This window comes from Pezoporus flaviventris, unplaced genomic scaffold (assembly GCF_033815535.1).
Source record: "Pezoporus flaviventris isolate CSIRO_AGI_PZ_B2104156 unplaced genomic scaffold, CSIRO_AGI_Pfla_v1 ptg000007l, whole genome shotgun sequence".
NCBI classification, from domain to species: domain Eukaryota; kingdom Metazoa; phylum Chordata; class Aves; order Psittaciformes; family Psittacidae; genus Pezoporus; species Pezoporus flaviventris.
Genome location: NW_026892555.1, coordinates 46,400,802 through 46,421,992, shown reverse-complemented (window position 1 = coordinate 46,421,992; position 21,191 = coordinate 46,400,802). Strand labels below are relative to the sequence as shown.

Genomic DNA, 21,191 nt, shown 5'->3' with positions numbered 1-21,191 from the left:
CTGGGGGATGGCACAGGGACACTACTGCAGACTTGTGCTCTCCTGGAGCAGCAACAAGAGTCCAGAAAGGAACCGTGCGCTAGCTGCCTGTGTTAAGGCAAGTGTATTCCACTCACAAAATGACCAGAAATTAACAGTACTGAAATCTGTATATTAAAGTCTTAACACTATTCTTCCTAGATACTAATTTCAGTACAAAACGGGGCTTTATTAAATAAAAAAAAATAGCAAATTTATATGACACAAAATTGTGAACAATAGTTTGTAGTGCTCCTAAAACATGTAGGAACTTGTGGTGTTTTTAATTTCAGCACTATTTTACGCTGGAGTTCAGGTTACCCTCACACAGAAGAGCTGACTGTTCCTAGCTTCTTCCTGAGATGCATCTTTACCAGAGGAAATACAGAAGAGTGCCATCCAAAGTCACATTATACTGCAAGTGTGTTTAGGACCCCCATTTCCTAAATGCAGGAAGGCAGCATCAAGTATTTCAGCAGGGTGTTGAAGTGACCTGACTCTAGGATTGAGCTCTACCCAGTGGACAGACACAGACACCTATGGAGAGCAGCCCATCCTACCTATGTGGGACTGGATCTCATTCCATGTACGCCTTGTGCACCACTACACTGGTGATCATGCACCTGAAAAATTATGACAACTCTGTCATGTAGCAACCAATAAATTCTGAATGTAAGCAAACAAGAGGGAAACAATCTGCAGAGAAACAGTCAAATAAGCATATCTGTCCTCCTTCACTCTGAAGGACTTACAATAGTGAGGATATCTATCTTACATCTGTTGTGATCTCCCTGGTAGAAACCAGCACAACCCAAGAGCCAAAATTTCCCTGCGGCAATTCCAAGCTGCTAATAAACAAGACGTTGCCTACCGAACTGTGCATTGCTTTTAAACTGGAATGCAGAAAGATGTTGATCATGGAGCAGCCTACTGCTTGAGTTTGGATGTTTTCATTATTTTGTTCACTTAAATTTGAAGCCCTTCTCTAAAATGACAGAACTAAACTTAAGTACACTTGGATTAAAAAAAAGAAAGAAAACCCCAACATTGCCTGAGAGTTTTTCCACACTGCATTTGCCCTTGTCCCCAGACACTGGTACCACCACACTATTGTAGTACCAATAGTTTAAACTGCAGCTTGAGCTAATACTGGAAAAAAAAACCTCATCAATCACCAACACAGGCATGTATGCCAAAAAGCTATCGTAGAATCATAGAATAGTTAGGGTTGGAAAGGACCTTAAGATCATCAAGTTCCAACCTCCTGCCATGGGCAGGACACCTCACACTAAACCATGTCACCCAAAGCTCTGTCCAATCTGGCCTGGAACACCATCAGGGATGGAGCATTCACAACTTCCCTGGGCAACCCATTCCAGTGCCTCACTACTCTCACAGTAAAGAACTTCTTCCTTATATCTAACCTGAGCTTTCCCTGTTTTAGTTTGAACCCATTACCCCTTGTCCTATCACTACAGTCCCTAATGAAGAGTCAAGAGCTACGACTCCTTTACCAAGAAGAAGAAAAAAGCTAACACTTTAGTGAGAAAAATCCTGAATTTCAATCTAGAATTTTAGAATTCTGTTAGAATAATGCAAGTTCCAATACAGGCACTTTCCAACATAGGGACAGAAAACCGTTCCAGGAAGTTCTTTCCCCTCTCTGATTGTTGAAAATAAAACATGTTACAACAATCTTGCATTACCTCCTCCACTCCATTAGCTACTTCATACCAATACTTTTTGCTCTGTATCTGACTGTAATAAAAGTTTAATTTAGCAGAAATCCAGGTGTTTTGGTAGATTTCTGATATTCTTTTTTCCATGCATCACCACAAGGCATAGATGTAATTGTTTTCTACTATCTTTACAGGAGATCTACAAAACCACATTATTGAAAGGTGTAGAAGCCTGAAAATAATTTGGGGTAATGAAGAGCTGCACTTTTTCATCAGAACACCACCTCTCCAGAAGCCACCAGTGATACAACAAACAGTTTGGGGCTATAGGATGATTCTGATCATTTTCCATTACTTTCCTAAACCCCTACTTTTTCACTATTTAGAGGCAGGCAGAAGCCAATTAGCAGAATGAAAGAAAGGAGTCTGGAAAAACACAATGTCTGAGAACAACCAACTCTTGACTATGAAGCCAGACCACCAAACTATATGTTCTTGCTAAGCACCACATGCATAAAAGTTGTCTTTATTTGCATTAACCAAGCAATCCGTTGATGGAAACCTACAGTGCACTCCTTGGCCACTCACTTTTGCACAGCTTTCTTCCCCCAGTGTACACCGCAAGATGTCTGACAAAAAAGCACAGGAGGTGAAACAACCTGGGTGTACAGTTGTGAAGCAGAAGACAGAATGAGCTGCTTCATGATGGGTTTTAAAAGTAGGGAGAAGGCACCAGAAGCCAGATCAGTCTCTGTGATATTACTACTCATATTGCGGCGATAAAGTCATAGAAGAGCAGCAAGATACTGAGATTTGCTTGCAGCAGCCCCTGTCAGATGCCTGCCCCAAACCTTACTGCTCATCAGCTGTGCCCATAACAACAAGCCCCACACTCCGTACCTGTGTCCAGCAGCCCACCCAGAGCTCCAGCCACAGTGGGCAGCAGCAGCGCAATCACACAAGTGATCTTTGCTGCCTCTAATTGCCACCACACACTACCTGCCTACTTTGATGTTGAAAGACCTCTGACAGCGATATGCGCCAGGGATTTACACTGCTGTAAGGAAGGAAGGAATCTGTCACATCTACACTGGTAGTGCAAAGGCAGTTAGCGAGGGCTTTGCTAACTGGGATTGGTGAGAACTGTTGACTAAGACTTGAATCTCACAACAGACTGGTGAAGGGAATAAATATTTCTCCACTGTGGTTCAAGGGCTGGTTGCTCTTCATGGAAAATCTCCTGCTAAACAATACTGAGGGATACAGAAATAGCCAGTGTATGACTGCGGACAGCGGCTTCTTTGCAGGATCAAAGTCAGACAAGACGTGTTTGCTCCTTAGTCTGCAAACATGGGCAAAATTAAATTCCTCCGCATCTAATTTTGGGAGCACATCACTTGCTTATTATTTAGACAAGTCAAAGAATGGGTTTCACCTTAACCTCTGAAGCAGGGAAAGCTGTCCCCTGTACCACCCACACTCCCGCTCTGCTCCCTCACTGCTGCAAGTGTTTTGTTACTACAGCAGAATAATATTAGGACAGCGATGAGGAAAATAAACTCTCTCCAGTATGATGGATGAACCTTCATTTCAGACATACATTTAGTCAGCAATGTGCTAGAACAAAACTGACCTTTAGCAGGACTAGATTTCACTGACTCCGTTTTGTGTTTTTTGGAGACCTCACCATATTTATTTTGTTCTGTTTGCAGTCTCTGCAATTTCCAGCTGATAAAGCTTTCATCACGACTCACCTTTCCATTGGAAGCAGACTGCAAAAAAAATATTCAACTATGCAAGGCCAAAGGATAGAGTCCTTCCTGAAGTCCTTCAGAGCAACAGGAAGGGCCCTCAGAAGAAACATTCCTGCAGAATGAGAACTGAGCTACTAGCTTTATGCTTTTTGCACGGTACAGAAGCCTGTTGTATGTTCTTCATCACTCCCACAGCCCTTCGGGTTTGTCATGTTTCCAGAACTTCATTAATGAAGAAAAGGAAGAAAGACTCACACCTCTGATTTCGCTACTCAGCATTTTAATAGGAAATAAAGTGACCCATGTGGAAGCTAAACACAATTGAAAGTCACAGCCATACCAGCTGTTTCTATTTTCAAACCAGTGTTTTATGCCTTGTAATGATATCAGAGAAGCAAGGATTTCCTATAGCATCCTTCTCACCCTTCCTTTTGTTGAGCCCACCAAAGAGAGAAGCACAAAACATACCTGATTAGTGATTTTATTTCTACTTCCCAAGCAGGGAATTAAACACTCAACCTGGAACGAGACCTCTGCATTCCAAAGAGCAGAATCCATTCAGTTTCAGAGAGCTACACCATTAATCCAAAGCAGACACAAGAAAGCACCAATTGTAGCTCTGCTGATGAGTTTATCGGGGTTAGCTACTAAGCAAGAAAAGGCTGGTATGAAAGGCATGGCCTAAGGCCCAGCTTTATGTGACAGCAGTATTAGAAACTGGGAAAATGAGAATGCCTGATAAAAAGTAGAGCCTCTAAATGTGCTTTAGCTACAGAAAAACAGCAGTTTTTCTCCTCTGCCTCAGTTAGATCTTCCATGGGGGAAATACAAGCAGAGAGGCATCTTTCCTGCCACTATTTCCACAGCTTACATCTTCCTAGAATAACATTTACCACCATTTCCTTTCTCGTGTATCTCCTTTGCACCAAAAAGACACTGTCACAGGGCTTTTCCCCCTGCAGCATGCTGGAGCCGGTGTGACTCCCTGTAGTGTTATTGCACCAGGGCTAGAAACTGCCATGAGTGGGGGTACAGCAACACACCTTCATCAGGTTTTGGAAGGGCAGAAGGAAGATTAACCTTTAGGGAAGCTTATTCACAGGAGAAGCTAGTAAAGTGAAATTTCACCTTAATACTCTGCAGAGGATGAGGACATTGCTTTTGAGAATGTTAGCAAGACGTGAGAAAAACCTATTTAATAGCCAGACACTGGCATATCAGGAGCCAACCATGATGGACAGCAAAATGTTTGAAAAAAACAGATAGAAGATAAACACAATCTACACATTTTAAAAGTAAACATGCAAACTTTGCATGCTTTTCATATGCTTGATGGTGACTTCAGTCATATGCAGCTGTATCCACAACATTTGGAGAACAAGCAAAATCATCTTAATGTTCAAAACAGAACATGAGCTGTTTCATGAGACAAGCTCCAAGTATAAAATTAAAAATAACCTCACATTTTTCTAAAACTCTGAAATTATACTGCTAGGAAACTAGAGTTTAATAGCAATAGCTGTTGAGGCTGGAGAAATTACCATCATGGTGTTATCTAATCTCTCCCCAGAAGTCAAGAATTATGACTAAACCCTTCCAACATAGATAGAGCCTGAAATTCTATGTCAGAAGTATGTCCAATTGCATTTGGCAACCCTTAGTCAAGAGAGAGGCTGACTATAATTGGATGAATATTTGAAGTGCTTCATTATTCATGTAGGAAGGCTAGGTAAAAACTGTTTTGTAGTCCCAAGACACTGGAGGGTGTGTGTTATTGGGTAATAACCAATTAGGAACGTTGACAGCACTCTGCCTTTAGGATCACCCTGGCCAACAAAGCACCTGGGTGTATGTTGTTGTGCAAAGGCACACACCCACTGCCTACTGCTCAGTTTATTTAAGCAAACCTTTTACCAGAGGAAATGGAGGACACCCCAAAGGACATGCACTTGACAACTCCGTTGCATTCCAAAATACTGCTTCTTCATTCTTCCCTTCGCTCTTCAAAAATATGTCTTTTTTTATTTCAACAGCACTTTTGAATTATTTATACTACTGGTTATTGGAAACGAATCTGATCTTTTATTGCATATAATCTACCAAAGAGCAACATCCTTATTATTTGGACCAAGGAAACACCAACAGCAAAAGATCAGCTCCTAACCACATAATCTGGTAAAACACACCACTATGACATTAAGTAAATACTGTAAACTCAGAACAACAGAAATCAAAGTTCTTCTTTCATGCTAGTCTAAGAAAAACATGTGAATCATTAGCACAGACATGCAAAAGATTTTAAAACTAACAGTTCTGATGCTTGCTCACAAAACCAGAAATTCAACACCAATGCAGCTCATGAGATCAGTCCAACCCTTCCACTACCTCCCAGCACAAGGTTAAAAGGCATTGATGGTACAAACACTGTTTTTCCTTTCCTCTTTTATTTTTTGAAAGTTTGTATTCCGATTGAAAACAAAGCAATTCTCATACGAGATGCCTAATAAGACATTCATACCTACAAATGAAACATTCAAAACTTTACCTGAACAATTTACCTGTTTCAAACCCACAAAATATGAATTCAATTTGTTATAAAGAGGAACGTACCAGTTTTTCTGCAGCTCTCATTTTCTTTCTTGTATCATATTTAGCCTGTCCTGTGGCATGGAGATCACTGCAGCATCTTCACTAAAATCCCCCAAATGTCGCCTCTCCCTTTCCCCCACGTACCACAATGTTTTGATGAAAGATCATCCACAGGCCCTCAAGATAATGGATTCAATGGGATACACTTAAAAGATCATTTTTCTCCCTCGTATTGACTACTTGCACTGCTCTAAGACAGGAAGAACTTTCATTTTTTATGTAAGCTGTAAGACCCTGAGGGCCCTCTAAACTGTTTAAGAGGGATCAATTTTCAGATGGGTAGAAGGGGCCCAGCAGACCTTCACAGTTTGGAATACCTTCTTCCCTGCGGATCCCCAACAAGTTTGGGCAAACCTAACACCAGCTCCCAGCAGAGCAGCTCTTTGGCATGGCAGCGTTTCCCACTGTTTAGGATTTGTGGTTAGCATTCACACAGAACTGTAATTTATAGTATGCATTCAGGGAACAAAATAAGAAAACACGAGTTTTGCAGAAGCAAAATAATCAGTACTGCTGATGGAGATAAACAGCAACAGAGCTGCTAAGCAAAGCAGCGCTTGGCACTGGCGTAGCGGCAGGAAACCATTACCCCGTGACAAGGGTTTAATACACTGACATTGTTGCAATTACATCCAGGCAACCTAACAAAACAAATCCATTGTACGGCACAAAATATTTCCAATTCAACATTGCAACATTTATTTTTTAATTACAGCACAAAGACGACTTTTGGGGTGTGGAAGTACGTAATCCATCATTTGCTCTGAAGTGACACACTTATGGCAAGTGCCGTGCATTATAACTTTCTATGCCACAGTAAGCAACTACAAGCGATTTCTTAGGCAAGGAATGCAAAGGCTTTGGGTGTGGTCCTGGGAGATGCTGCTTATCCCTCCATCTCCCTCCGTGTCAGCGGGAGCCCAAGGCAAGCCACATATTGCTGCACTGGGACTTCAGTCACTCCTTCCATTTTACGCATGTTACAGAGCTTGTGACAGCTCTCTACTCATATAAAAAGAGATTTCACCGTTCAAATACGGCCTGTGCGAGAACACAAATACGATTTTTAATTAAAAGGAATGGGATTTTAATAGGTCACTTAAAGAACAATTATGTCTACCATTTGACTGACAGGCATGTCATATTTTACTATGAAAACCCCACTGGGGTACAGCAGGTAGAATTAATCTTTATAAATTGATGAACTACTGAAGTATACCCCATTACATTTGATATTGCTACACTCAACTGTCTCATCTTACGAACAAAACCCCTGCCTCTTTCCATTACTCTTCCCTTTCACCTTTTTTAATCCTTCTCAAACAGAAAGTTTTTGATTCACAGCAGCTGAGCTGCCGGTGCTGCTCTCCTTCACAGAGTGCCAGTTCTGCAAGATGCAGCAGTGTGTAGAAATGTAAAAGATATGTCTTCACTAATTAGCTTGGGTACCAGACGCAGCACAGCTGAGTTAGCTGGAAGCAGGATAAACGAGTCCAGGCGGAGCGCTGCGCTATATTGCTTTGAGCACCAGAGCTAGTCCAAGCATCTACACACACTGCACTGCACAGTGGAAGGACTGGGTGGGAAGGTGACTTTGAGCCCACTACTTTCCTAGAGGGGTGCCCCTACAAATCATGCCATAAGAAGCAGCTACAGACTCAGCTTATGTGCTTTTAAACTGTTGCAGGAGACCCTTAGTTCTCTGAAGCAGGCAGAAAATGCCTAGAAAATTGTCCAAATGAAGTGTAGAGACAACTGTGCTGGAAGAGTTCTAAAGAACCAAGCTAATGTACACACTGCAGTTGGAAACAGTTTATTTGATTATTGATTCAAAGATTCAATGAGAAAGATTAGTATCAATGAGTCTCAGAGCATCCTTTCAACTGATGTCACTAAGAGTGAAAGCATCATCTGAGACATCTATAAAATATGCTTGCTGCTTAACAACTCAAAGAAAGCCCACCATTATGGGCCAGAAAACCAAGGATGCGTGGGGAGAAAGGGACAAGCAAGGAGGCAATCTGCCTTGATCTGGTCAGGTAAAGATCACTTGTGACCTTTATGAGCTCCAGTTCCTTCCATCAGAGATAGAAAAGTGTAGCTGAAAAAGAAATGAAGACAAAGCAATGAGGCAATTCAGATGATAAAAGTAAGGTCATGCTCAAAGCAAAATGGGAACAGAAGCAAGATACTGAAGGGCAGGCATCAAAGAGACAGCGACATCCTGCGAGTAGTAGACTAAGGTGGAAAGAAAGACTGAGAACAAAACAAAAGCTTGCCAGATTACAGTTGTCTGGTTGTAACATTTGAATAAACTGCAGACCAGTTAGTTAGAGGAAACATCCATGTAACAGAAACCGGTGACGTTCCCCTGGCCAACACAGCATTTATGCTATATTTGCATTAAAACAAATGCAGATAAGCATTTGTCCTAAGCAATTTTTACCATTTCCTATGCAATCTTTGCAAATACATCCCCAAATGCTAAACAGACTTGTATATGTGAAACACAGCCAGCAGGTTGATCAAAACCAGAAAGAAGTAAGCCAGAAATTGGAATCTATATCCTAAAGCTCCAAACACACCCAAGAGGTGGACGGGTGTTGATGGTAAAACTGGAAGCCAAATGTTTACTTCTGCAATTACATACTTACTAGATGCCAATTTGCTTAGCAACTATATTGCAAGCAGTTTATGTGGGAGCAGGATAAGAACCTAGTGCTAACAGAGAATATACAGAGGTTTCTGAGTTCCAGGACTGAGTAAAGCAAAAGGCAAAGCAAACCACTGAATCTCAAGGCTACAGCTGAAACCTAGACCCTATCAGAAATGACTGATAAGCAGAATACTTCAGCGACACCTCAGTTTCTAATGGGCTTTTCCTTATCAGACCAGCAAGACACATAGACTCAACACTCCTTTTTTCCTTCCCACACATTTTCTTGGTCAGAATGAGAAATACTGCTTGGGTGCCTTCAGCTACTGGGTAGAAAAAAATACAAACACTACAACAATAAACTGTTTCTCATTGATGAATTTCCATCCACAATGCTTATATCAAGTAGCCTTTGCAATGAAAGGATTTCTCAGAGCACAAACCCTTCACATAGTTATTGACAGCCTCCCCTCTGACTTACAGTTTGATCCAAAACATACAACCTCACATGAGCCTTGTGAGAAAGGCATCTATGAGCCATACTGACAATATGGATATGGATTTTCTTCTTTCCCCTCAAGAAATATGTTTGTTACTTCAGAAGACTACTAGCCTCATAAACAAGGAGCTGAGGCTCTTAGCTCTGTAACATTCCTGAATGTGTGCATTTATCCCCCCGGATATTTCCATCCACAGTCATAGCCATGCAGCCATAGTTAAGCATAGCATGAACCCCTGCAATATTGAGTCTGCATATCTACTTTCTCTGGGTCTGCATATATGTAAAGAGTACTGCAGCAATCCTCTCTCTTGATTTTGCTGTCATTTTACACATTTGAGTGCACAAGCACTGAACAAGTACAAAACGCCGCTTTTTATCCTCCAAATAAATAACACACAAACCCACTTTTACTGACACTCAGAACAGGAAAGCAACAGCTCCATGGCCCCTTTCAGTAGACTTACCACCAGTTACTGACCACATGATGTGAGAACCTGCTAGTCTGATCGTGCTATTTCCTCTGCCTAGTCACCGGCCACAAACAACAGCAACTTGCTGATCTTGCAAGTTAGGCATATTACAGGACTAACATTGGAAAATACTCACTTCTGTTGAGGAAACAGTGATGACTGACCTGTGGTGATCATTAATTGAGGCAAAATAAGGTCAACATATACCCTAAGTTCAATATACACACCTAGAGATACAATTAATCTTGGTCAGCCAAGACCAGAAAACACCCCTCTGAGCTCTTCATTTATATGTGTGTTACAGGAGATTTCTCTTTACAATATCAGTTGTCTAAATTCTCTGAATTTCTTGAAATACACATAATTTATACTAGCACTGACAGTTCTGTTTTTATCTTGCCTCCCAAAACCCAACCAACTATACTGCCTAACTGTATTGAGTCTGGTCCTCATGAATCGACATTTAAGTTTTTACTAATACAAGTTAGTGATGAGAAACAGCTGATGATGTTGGTGTATCTCAGTTACTGGCATCTATAAATATTTATGCTTAGAGATCGTAATCTGTTACACTTTCAATCAACATCCCAAAGCATTTTACAAATTGCTTTTTTGTTAACCTCAGTAGGAAGCAACCCAAGTTCAAAGTCAAATCAACTATCTTGGGTCACAGAGCGGGTCAGTGAGAGAGTCAATGTATTTTCCTATCCCAAGCCCTCCTTTTCCCTTGCCACAAGACCATGCAGCGATCAAGCAATGAAATATAAAAGGTGAGTAACTAGATGAGCAGTTTGAGAGGTACTATCTAAGGTGAGTAGGAAACTTGTGACGGGACTGCTCTTGTGGAGGAGTTCCAGAGGGATCTACACGAAGTGCAGAATGCCCTCACCACAACAGATCTCCTGCAAACCAGAAGTCTCCAGCATGGTGTTGCAACCTGCAGAAGTTTGAACTAAGGGCCATGTCAGTGTCTTATTTTGGAAGGGAGGATGGTGTACAGACGACAGAACCTGCCAAAGCTCTGGAACAGACAAACAGTGCCAACATGCCTCATTCTTAGCAAGTCCCTGGAGGTCTACCTATGTAACCTATGCAGGATAAGTCTCACTTGCAAACTGTCAAAAAAGGGTAAGGACAGTCTGGGCATTCTCCTATGTAATTCTGTGCTCCTGATGCAAAGAAAAAAACCCAAACCAACCTTTACCAACCCCCAAAAAAATGCCAGTGTTCTAACTGGATTCAAGTATGTGAAATTTAATTTCCCTGAGGGCTGAGAGTGAAGATTGGGTAAGAAAACTGGGACACAAATGGATTGGTTCATATGAAAACCTGAAACAGCCCTGGGCAGAAATTTGGAAGTATTGTGAAATACTGTATAAGAAGAACCCATCTTCATATGCAGGGAGCAACTCAAGATGGGAGATGCAGCAATGCAAACAGATATCTCAAAAGGTTCTACAAATAAATATATGGTAGGTTTTAAATGAAATTTTCCCATTCTGTAGTGGGAATACAAGATGCAGTAATCCAATTCCATGGTGTTACACAAATATTTGTACCAGATGACTTGGACAGAACTGATTAAAAAGTCCAGATGCTTTGAACGTATGAGATAGATAGATAGATAGATAGATAGATAGATAGATAGATAGATAGATAGATAGATACATACATACATACATACATACATAGATACATAGATAGATAGACAACACTGCTGATATTGCTGAAATCAGAGATACCAGACAGCTCATACACATACGATCAAAGTTAAATGTCTTCCCATTTAGTTCTGATAGTCAGTTGAAGATGTTTTAGCCTGGTGCACAATATCTTTTGGTAGATACCATACAGACAGTATTAAGGCTGAGAGATGTAGGAATGCAAACTCCAAGCAAAGGGTTCAATGCTATTGCAAGATGATAATGCACTGATAGGCTGCTCAGGTTCAAATATCAGAACTAAAAGGTCTGTGCTTCCTCTACTCATAGTCATAAATCCTAAAACTTCAACCCATTTTCCTCAAACTCTAGGGAACAATGGGACAGCATATATGTGCCTCAGCTCTCAGGGGAGAAAGGCTCCTTTAGTAGGCCCACATCCATCCTCCCTGGAATAAAAAAATTGATTTTTTTTTTCCTGGGCAGTGAAAAGCAGACCTATTTTTTAAAATCTTCGTTTTCAACCCCACTCCCCCCCTCAAAAAATAATAAAGAAAATAGTGAACCCAGGTCTTAATAACTTTATGTTGCCAAATATCATCCTGCCAACTTAAACCAAAGGTTGTTGAGGAAGGCATGATCTGTTCAAAACAGAGCAATTTCCAAAACCATAAGACTCCTCACAGAACAGAAATAATTTATGTGGTCTGTTCACATGGACATATGAATAACTGTCAGTCAACATCTCAAAAACAGGAGGAACAATCTGTACATGGGTGAATGCATGGAGGTCTACAGTCTTGGTGGAAAGCGCTGCACAAAAGGACACCTGCCCCCTCCTCAGGCATTTAAAGGAAATTACTATTTTTTTTAGCAGACTGACCATACATTAGGTCTTCTTGGTAGATATGCTGATTCAAAGTCCCTCTTCTTGAAGCCTAAATCTGGCAAATTGTGTTATTCAGCTGCATGAGATCATATCTGAAGCATGGTCTCACTGGTGCCTCAGGAATACCTGAAGCCTATTGATGAGATATGGGATCTTCTGGTGGAAACAGTATGTTCTCCTTGGACTGGAGGATAACTGGGCTCCTTTGAATTCTATGCTACTGGCTTTTAAAAGGATTTTTTTTTTTTTTTAGCATGATTTCAGCTTCAGAATTCAAAATTCTAGGATTACTCGATTCAAACCATCTACTGGATAAGCTGCTTGTCTGTTAGATTGCTTCACTGTACCAGTCTTTGGCCAAAACACAGATAGGCTCTGATTCCTCAGGTTCTTCAGTCACAAGAGCATTGGAAAGAAGCCCTCAAGGGTATCTCTGTAGCAAAGTGCAGGGACCCAGCATCAGTAGTAGGACGCTTTTATGGTAACACCCAGGTTTCATTGGAGGAAGGAATGGATACCTGTCAGTAGACATTTTACTTATCAAGGAACAAAACAGGTTGGGGGATCTAACAAAAGAATTATGGAAAATGAGCCCTGTCAGCTACAAGTCTTCACCTGATATCATTTAAGAAAGCCTGTTTTAAAGTACTCTTTCCAGTTCCTACTCTGCTGTCCAGGAAGGAGAAAATAAAGAGGCACAAGATGAGATGCTGTTGAACCCAAAAGGAGAAGAAAGAGTACACTTGAGTACAAAGAGACTGCTCTATTGGGACAGGTCTCCTTCACACCAGCAAGTCACAGTGACTCCAAAGCTGCTGGTTTGGATATCATCCTTTCAATCTCGCAAAGAAAGATGACTCTGGTACCTGGCCCACAGATGAAAGGTACATTTTAGGCTTCTGGCCCTTAGACTGCATGTAATACGAGTCAGAAGCCTAATGACTTTCATGTCTCAACCTGTTAGATGCTGGAGCCTGCAACCTATGCCTTGACTCATCCCTGGAGCAGTGCTCTTTCAGGCAAGATAATGAAGACCTTATTTTTCATAGACAATACTTCATGTGACAGTAAGCCTCAGGAGGCTTCAACTGGCCAAAGATATCTATGAGACACTGCCTTAGTTTTCATCTCATTCACACACACACGATATTGGCAGAAAAGGAAAACATACAAGCAATGTTGACCAAATCGTTGGATTAACTAACAAAATCAGACTGTAGATATAGACTGACTGGGTTAGGCTCCAAGAAACAATCTGTATTGAAGTCTAAGTATTCCTGGATAATTTGTACCCAGCAGTGGCTGTAGATATATATGTATGTACACATACACAAGCATTTAAAAAACACATGCTCAGGTAAAACCTCACAGACAAAGCCCAAATGACTGTATCATGACTGCCACCTTATTGCTTCATGCCATCATCTTGACATCCAAATGAGTTCAATAGCTGCTCTTTTGAAGCTTCTAATGTTAAAAATAAAAAATAAAAAATCAAGTTCTGGAAGTGGCTGGGAATTCCAGGTTCTAACAGCTATGCTTGAAATATTCATTCATCAAGGGGTTCAAAAGACACTTACTGTCAGAACTGAAACACAAACGCCTGTCAGAACGACTTGAAACAAAATGACTATAACTCAGAGCTTGGGTTTTCTTCAAATTATGTTTGAAGAGGTTTAAAATGCTTAATTTATTAAACCAGCTTTGATACTACAGGCATACCTCCCACTTTTAAGTGTTACAATGGCTGAATTGAACACAGAATACATTAAGCCTAAATTCCACTGCCACCATACACAGTTATGAAAGACATTTAGTGTTTCTTCACTTAAAGTAACATGCAGTCCTGCAAATTTGACCTGGAAGCAGAAGGTGCATGTATTAATAGACACAGCCTCTCATACTGCACACGCAACAGTTTCAGACACCATCTCTACTCCAGCTACTAAAAAAATGATAAATAATCACAACTCCTCGCAGCTGAACACAAGCAGCTCCTAAAAAATGTTTCCCAAAATTACAGATTTGGTTTTCGAAGAACAGCTCAAGTTCTTCCAGACATTGTTTCACTCTATCCTCGTGGGCCTATGCTTTGGTGTGGCTTCTATTACTTCCCTCTGCCTGGCCTTCTTTAAGGAGCTTGTCTTAAGAAAGGCCATGTGTCCAGCTGTTTCTCTTTATTTACTGTTCTCTTCCACTTGCTCTGTCAACTCCCAGTGTCAGAAACACTATTCCAGTCCCACCTAAAACTATACAGGCAATGCTTCAGAGGCAGTAGTACCAGTGAAACCCATGCTTAGAATGAAATCCTGTGAAGCATGCCTCACCTCCTTTGAAGAGGCAAGTCAAGAGTTGCTGGATCAAGAAAAATGCTAGAAAGACCAGGAAGGTAACACTGCCTTCCCTCTATTGTAGGATTGATATAGACTACTACTGTGAATGCAATCAACCTGCTGACCAGTAACCAACTCTCAGAATTACAGTATCACTATAGTGTTTTTCTGCTGTCACCACAATGTAATATCCACACACCCTGTGTTCACTGCTCTGTTGTTTTCTTAAAGCTGCACTCTTACTTCATCTATTTGACATACACTGTTCATGCATGCAGAAGTTTTCTAAGTGCTAAATACCAGTAAGCTACCAGAGTCACAAAAGTTTAATTCAGGAGGTAGGTGAGAGTTAAGAGTCTAATTATTTGAAAAGTCCTAAGATTCTATAAAAAGTATTCAGTTAATGCTGTTCTGTATTTGCTACATTCAACCTTGCCTTTACCTCAAGTGGCACATCTGAATTACACATGCAGGAGAGCGGTTACAGTTCCAAAAGAAACAAAATAAATACCCCAACACCCCCACCTTTGGACTTAAATGCAGTATCACTACAGGTTTTGAATGCAATAAACCACAGAACGGGTGCCTTGGCACAAAACCAGAATTCTAGGTGGTAGAACGCAAGTGCTCTTTACTATCAACTTCATTTTAGTGTACACACACAGGGATTTGCAGAAGTGCCATTTGTCTGAAACACAGTGGAACAGGGAAAGAAAAGTCAGTCTCTAACCTCTTATGAACAAAGAAATCTAATTTAATTTTGAAACAAAAGAAACTAAATTTATCGTTCTGAGACAGCCCCAGGACATCTAAGCATGAAATGGAAGAAAAGGAGTTGCCAAAGACATGCAGAACAAGCTTTTTAAAGTTACCTGGAATCGGGATATTTTGTAAGCGTGGCCAAGCTGCTGGTATACATGTGCCCACCCACATCAATGTGAACTGGTGCGTTGGATTTTGTGAGCTGTGCTGGAGTAGGGATGCCTTGATTGTTCAATGGAGATGCAGGGGATCTAGTGATCAGAGGTCTTGACATATTGGGCCGACTGTCCTGTGAAGAGATAGACCTGGGTTAATGATCTCCTTAAAAACCTCACAGAAATCCACAGTCTCGAGTCAATAGCACTGCCTCATAGTCTCAGCTGCTCATGACTTTTATCTTATTAAAGCACAGACAAATATTCGGCAGTTTTTAAAAAAATCAATCCAGCTCTTACTGGCTACATTTTAAATAAGTGGGGCAAAATGCAGTGATAAAACCCACAAAGTAGAAATCATGTTCAATGAAACAAGCTCTTCCTGAATACTGCTCATGACAGACAATCCGTACCAAAAGAAGAAAGGTTATTTTTGCACTTAAGAGCTGATAAAGACTATGACAGAAAGAGCTGAAGAAGAAAGACTGTGAAAATTACTATTTTGTTTAGTTAAGACGACCCGGGGTAGACTTTCTGTTCCTTCCCAAGCCCTCCATCACTGCCATACAGACAGAACATAAATACAAACCCTCAACTCCTCCATCCTGCACACTCTTCTCTCGAACTCCCAATTCACATAGCACGGAAACAGAAGCAGAAACACCTGGACTAGTCAACTGCTCATGGACTGCAGACCACTGGACATCGGCAGCCTTTGAGAAAGACATCTTCCATTTAAAAGTTACACGTATGGCGACAGATGCCCCCACGTGCCCACATAGGCTGCAGGTCGGAGCGACTTCCCGAGGCAGGCAAGCTCCAGGAGCGGAGCGGGAGCCAATGCTTTGCTGATGAAACCAACTTTTAGTCACAGAGGAAGAGATGTAACGCCAGCAAACAGCAGACACAGCCTGCGCGCACGGCGGGCGGGGCAGGGCAGGGCGATTTGCCGGAGCCAGTAAGGCAGGCTGCATTCAAAGTTGGGGATTAAAATAGAAATGCATTCAAGAGCGGTTTTGAGACAACCCCGCTTTTGACTGAAGGAAAGCTCTGTATGGGGTGGAATCTTATAGGGATGCCCTGAGAACCGAAAGCCCTTGCAAATTACTAAGTTTTACATTTAAAAGGTAAGCAAAGCAGCAAGAAGCCAGATACACTTCATCACAAACCTCTCTTTGTTCTTTCAACACGTCTTTCAGCTGCAAAATGTAATGGATTCCTTGTAAACATCTCTGCAGAGCTGGGCAGCAAGCCTTGCAGAAGTGGAGCATGGCCATGAGAGTTACGGGGTATTCAGACTAGCAAAGCCTGTCGCCACTGAAAACATGATTTCCCCATTTTTCATGCCTGTTAAGAGGCTCAAACCGTAAGGGCAACGCAAGCCAGGTAAACGTCTAACTGAAATGATTTACAGGCCAATGTTGCACAATAAATCCAAGTAATATGTAACAAAAGGCATCTATAAACCACAAGGTACTTAACTAATTTTCTTTCATACACAAAAGCAAGCTTAGGTCAAATACTGATAAAAATGAAGGGGATGAAGAAAAACATCCAGTTTCGATGTCGGAGGGGGGGGGCTGTGTTTCTTCTGTTTCTTTATAAGCAGAAGTTAATATAAATCTGCAGAAATACCACGCTTAATCACTACAATTGCTTGAGGAGGTGCCTGCAGCACAATGAAGACAAGTCCAGACAAAATAAGATACACACGCTATGCAAAACTAATGTCTGCTATAAATGCTATGTGGTATAACCACCACCCAAGATGCTACTGATCTGCAGTATGATATTTAGTAAAATAATGAAGAAAAAACTCAAAAACAACTGGAAAGGTGAAAGTAACAAGGAAAGGAGTGATCCAAACTGGGGCGGGGAGGGGGGAGTAAAACAAAAAAGCACGCATTGCAGGAAGAAAACAGCAAGTGTGAGTAATGGAACACATTTCAGTGTTTAAAAGCAGACTTAACAGTTTGATTTTATTTTAAATCATCAACAAAGGCTGAGACTTAAAATGAAAACCCAAATTCTGTAACTTGTACAAGATAGACACCACCACCTCCCTTAGTAGAATTCTTTCTGGCAGAAAAACACAGCCCTGTTGCAATTCAGCACACTGCAGCACCACCAAGTCTGTAATAGTTTTTCAATTGGACACATTCTTCTGTATACCCTGCCTGGGGCTGCTGGGGAGAAAATGAACAGATTTGCAGGGTTAATATTGTAGTTAGGCTGGGACCTCATTCAGCATAGCTGTGATAGTGCCGGCTGCATGAAAACGGTAGAAGAATGTGTAGTATAAACATCACTGCCAGGATGGGAGATAGGTCAAAGGACTGTGGGCATTTTACAAGGGAAAGGGAAAAAAGAAAAAGGGAAACCCGTTTCCAAAATCAAGATGTAACCAAGCTGCCATTTACAGAGTTCACCTATGAAAACTCCCAATGCATTATAAGAAAATCTCTTGCTATTTTATTTCACCCTCCTTCTTTCCAACATTCCCCCCTTTGTGTTTCCTGCATTTATTGCACCTCAAGAAACAACACCCATCTGCTCAGTGTTTAGATATTAAATACAATAATGCTAACCTTGCTCCAGCCTTAGCTCACAAAGCACTGAATAAAACCAGTTCACTGCTGTTTTGGAGACCCCTTTGAAATCAGACAATTGTATTTCTACTGCAGCTGCCTCAGAGAAATTAAAGCAGAAATGGGATTTAGAGAACCAGGTGCTTAAAAAACATCTAACAACAAATAGCACAAATTGCCATCCAACATGTATGGCATTAAGACCACTGACATTTAACAGAACAGAATTAAGCCACTGCATTAAGTAAAATCACTGTATTGTTTCAGCTGTGGAAAACATGATGCAGGGACAAATAGCCTCTCTGAAGAAATACATAGCTTATGTTGGATTATTGCAAACATGATGTGACCAAAGTTGGGTAAAAAGTGGTTAGAACAAGGTAAATTAAGCTTCTACTACCTGAAGTGATTAGAAATGTAATTCCCTAGAAACAACTACCGGAGAAGAGAAGGGAATAATAGAAACTAAACCAAACAGGACCCAGCAAGCTATCTAGAACAGCTGATGACAAGGATCAAAAAGCTCTTCAGAAGCCTTTCGTGGTGTGCTTGGTGTCAGGCAGGTGAGATTTGCACCCAGGAAGGGTTTCTAGCTCAGCCGTGGCTGTTCCCACATGGGAGATCACAGAGGTTGGCATGTGCCTCGGGAACTGCAATAACTTTATTCATGAGTGGGACACAAAGCGCAGCTAGCGCCAGCACAGTGTGGATGGGCAGTGACCTTCCTGATCTCTAACAGTCTCTTTTTCACTTGGTGCCTTTACTTCTCAAACACTGTGACATTTACCCTACAAAAAAAAAAAAAGAAAGAAAAAGAAAAGAAGAACAGGAAATCCCAGGTTTTACAATAGTTCCTGTGGGCCAAAATACTTTAAATACTCTGTAAAACATTTATCATTATTAGTACTCAAAAATTTTCCTTTTCTAACAACTTCTTGAAAAAATGAGTTCTGATTTCCAATCAGAATGAATTTATTACTGAAACTACACACTCAAAAGTGCTAAAATCCCTCAGGTTAAATGCATTTAGGTCATATAAAACTTCCCAGTTTTGGCTCACAAACCACTGCTCTATTACAGCAGTTTGGGGCTCCTCCACTTTCCTGCTGATATTTGAAGGAGTCTTTCAACAAGAAGCAGTTTGTAGGTCCAGGTCTTTTGAGTATATCTAAACCTGCTTCTCATTTTCTGCTCAAGGCAAGCCCTCCTAAGGCAAGGCTCAACAAAAAAGCAAAAGCAGCCCTGCCTGAACTCCTCCTCCCTGGGATTTACAAAAATCCTTATGATTTAGAATTTCTTCTACCAAAGGGGATTGAGGATCATAGAGGAGAGCTTTCAGATCTCTTCCCTGCCTTTTTCTTCTACAACACCTTCTTCCCAAATCCATTCAAGAATATTGTTAAAGAATAAGCCTTTGAAAAAAACACAGTAGCTGTAGGGCTGAGACACACACCCCTGCAACTGGTCTACCAAAGAACAACATCAGAACCATGCCAATCTTCTGGTAGCAAGTGGAAAAAAGAAGAGATATCTGAAGAACGTGAGTTATTACAATGTGTTGCCAAGTGTACAAAAAAATCAAAGAGACAGGAGGCTTCCTCCTCCCCTCAATATATTCACTCATATACTCTATGATTAGCAGAGTGTTATTTTATACTCTGTGGTCTTGAGTAAAGTCATTCCAGTTCCCTTCTTAAGCTAGAAACCTTGACAAAACCCATGCCACTACAAGACAACCCGAGCTCACTCACAGAAGGACCGACATTCAAGTACAAGCATCTTCTTGACTCACTGGACTGCGGGAATCATTTTAGGTTGCAGGTCATGACATTGCTGGCTGAGGTTATTATAGCCAGCATCTTCCCTGTGAGACAGCTCAGCTCAAGCAGGAGTGCATATATATGCTACTCAATGTACTGTACCTCTAACCTTTGTATCAAATTCCTTGTCATAGCCCAAGCAATTATTACAGCTGAGAAAATCAGAGTTACATATTTGAAACTCTCTTGGATTTTTTGGGGAGGTGAGGACAAGCTTGTCTTATCTAGTCTAGACATTAGACACTATAATCATACAGTAGTTTATTCTAAAGCATCAAATCTGTCTGTATTCATTATCTTTATTTCGCAACAGAAAGCCACGAGAGAGATGTTTCTCCTCACAAAAGCTTGGTGATGCTCAGGAAGAGCTGGCAACAGCAGTTAGCACAACCACATCAGCCATCTCCAGCAGAAACGTCTCCTCCCTATACATCCCACTGCACGGAGAATGAATCCAAACAGTGAACAAACTTCAGAAGACAGAGACAGTTCACTTTTCCTTCAGTACAAAGCAGAAATCACTCAAGTGTCATTCAGGGACAGCTATGCACCTGACTCAGAAATAAACAGCAGTCTGATGCTTACGGGTGCTTGTGGGATGTGGGAAAGTCCTGTTCAAGTCCTTCATCCAAACCAGGAACATTAAGACTACTCTCAGATTCAGCTCCTGCGCAAATGTCCCCAGTCTGAGGATGCACTTTTTCAAAACAAACATTTCATTAAAGATTAAAAAAATAATCCTGATCATGTCTTGCCACAATGCTTAAACAAGCACCCCCACTTTTTCTATTTCGATTCAGCAAAAACAGTCACCACAACAAAGAGGCTGGAGAAAGCATTTATTCAACATAAACAATATCAGCACAGTACAAACAGCACTTCTGGAAGGTGCAGCAAGCAGGCAGAGATACAATGGTATGTGTCTAGGAAGCCCAGGTGCTGGTCCTGCTCAAAAGGGGAAAATTCCATCCTGGGTATCTCTATGGGCTGGCCATGCCTTCACACCAAATTCTCTGGCTGTGGCCATGGTACACCGAAACCACAGATGACACCAGGCTGTGCTGGCCTCTCAGACAGAGGAGCCCTGCAAGGCGATCAAAGATGACTACGTGCACAAGACGGAGCGTGCAAGCTGCATTTTGTTCTCTTAAGGTGTGCGTGCCACCACAGTGCCTTCTCTTCACCTTCAGTCTGAAGACTCTAGAAGCACAAAGAAGTTGCCTAGATCTTTGGCAAAAGTTCATACATGAGCACA

At 41.3% G+C, this 21,191-nt stretch overlaps 1 protein-coding gene across 7 annotated transcripts in view; it reads right to left on the bottom strand.

The window, feature by feature from the left end:
- KCTD1 (potassium channel tetramerization domain containing 1) overlaps positions 1–21,191 on the bottom strand; it is a 101,439-nt gene that overhangs the window by 16,729 nt on the left and 63,519 nt on the right. For 6 of the 7 annotated variants that reach the window (XM_061448617.1, XM_061448614.1, XM_061448612.1 and 3 more), the window contains exon 2: positions 15,484–15,662. In XM_061448617.1, coding sequence (XP_061304601.1) covers positions 15,484–15,647 — 164 coding nt within the window. In that variant the 5' untranslated portion in view covers positions 15,648–15,662. Of the gene's footprint in view, positions 1–15,483; positions 15,663–16,117; positions 16,354–21,191 lie in introns of those variants that run through there. The other variant, XM_061448613.1, reaches the window with a different exon arrangement.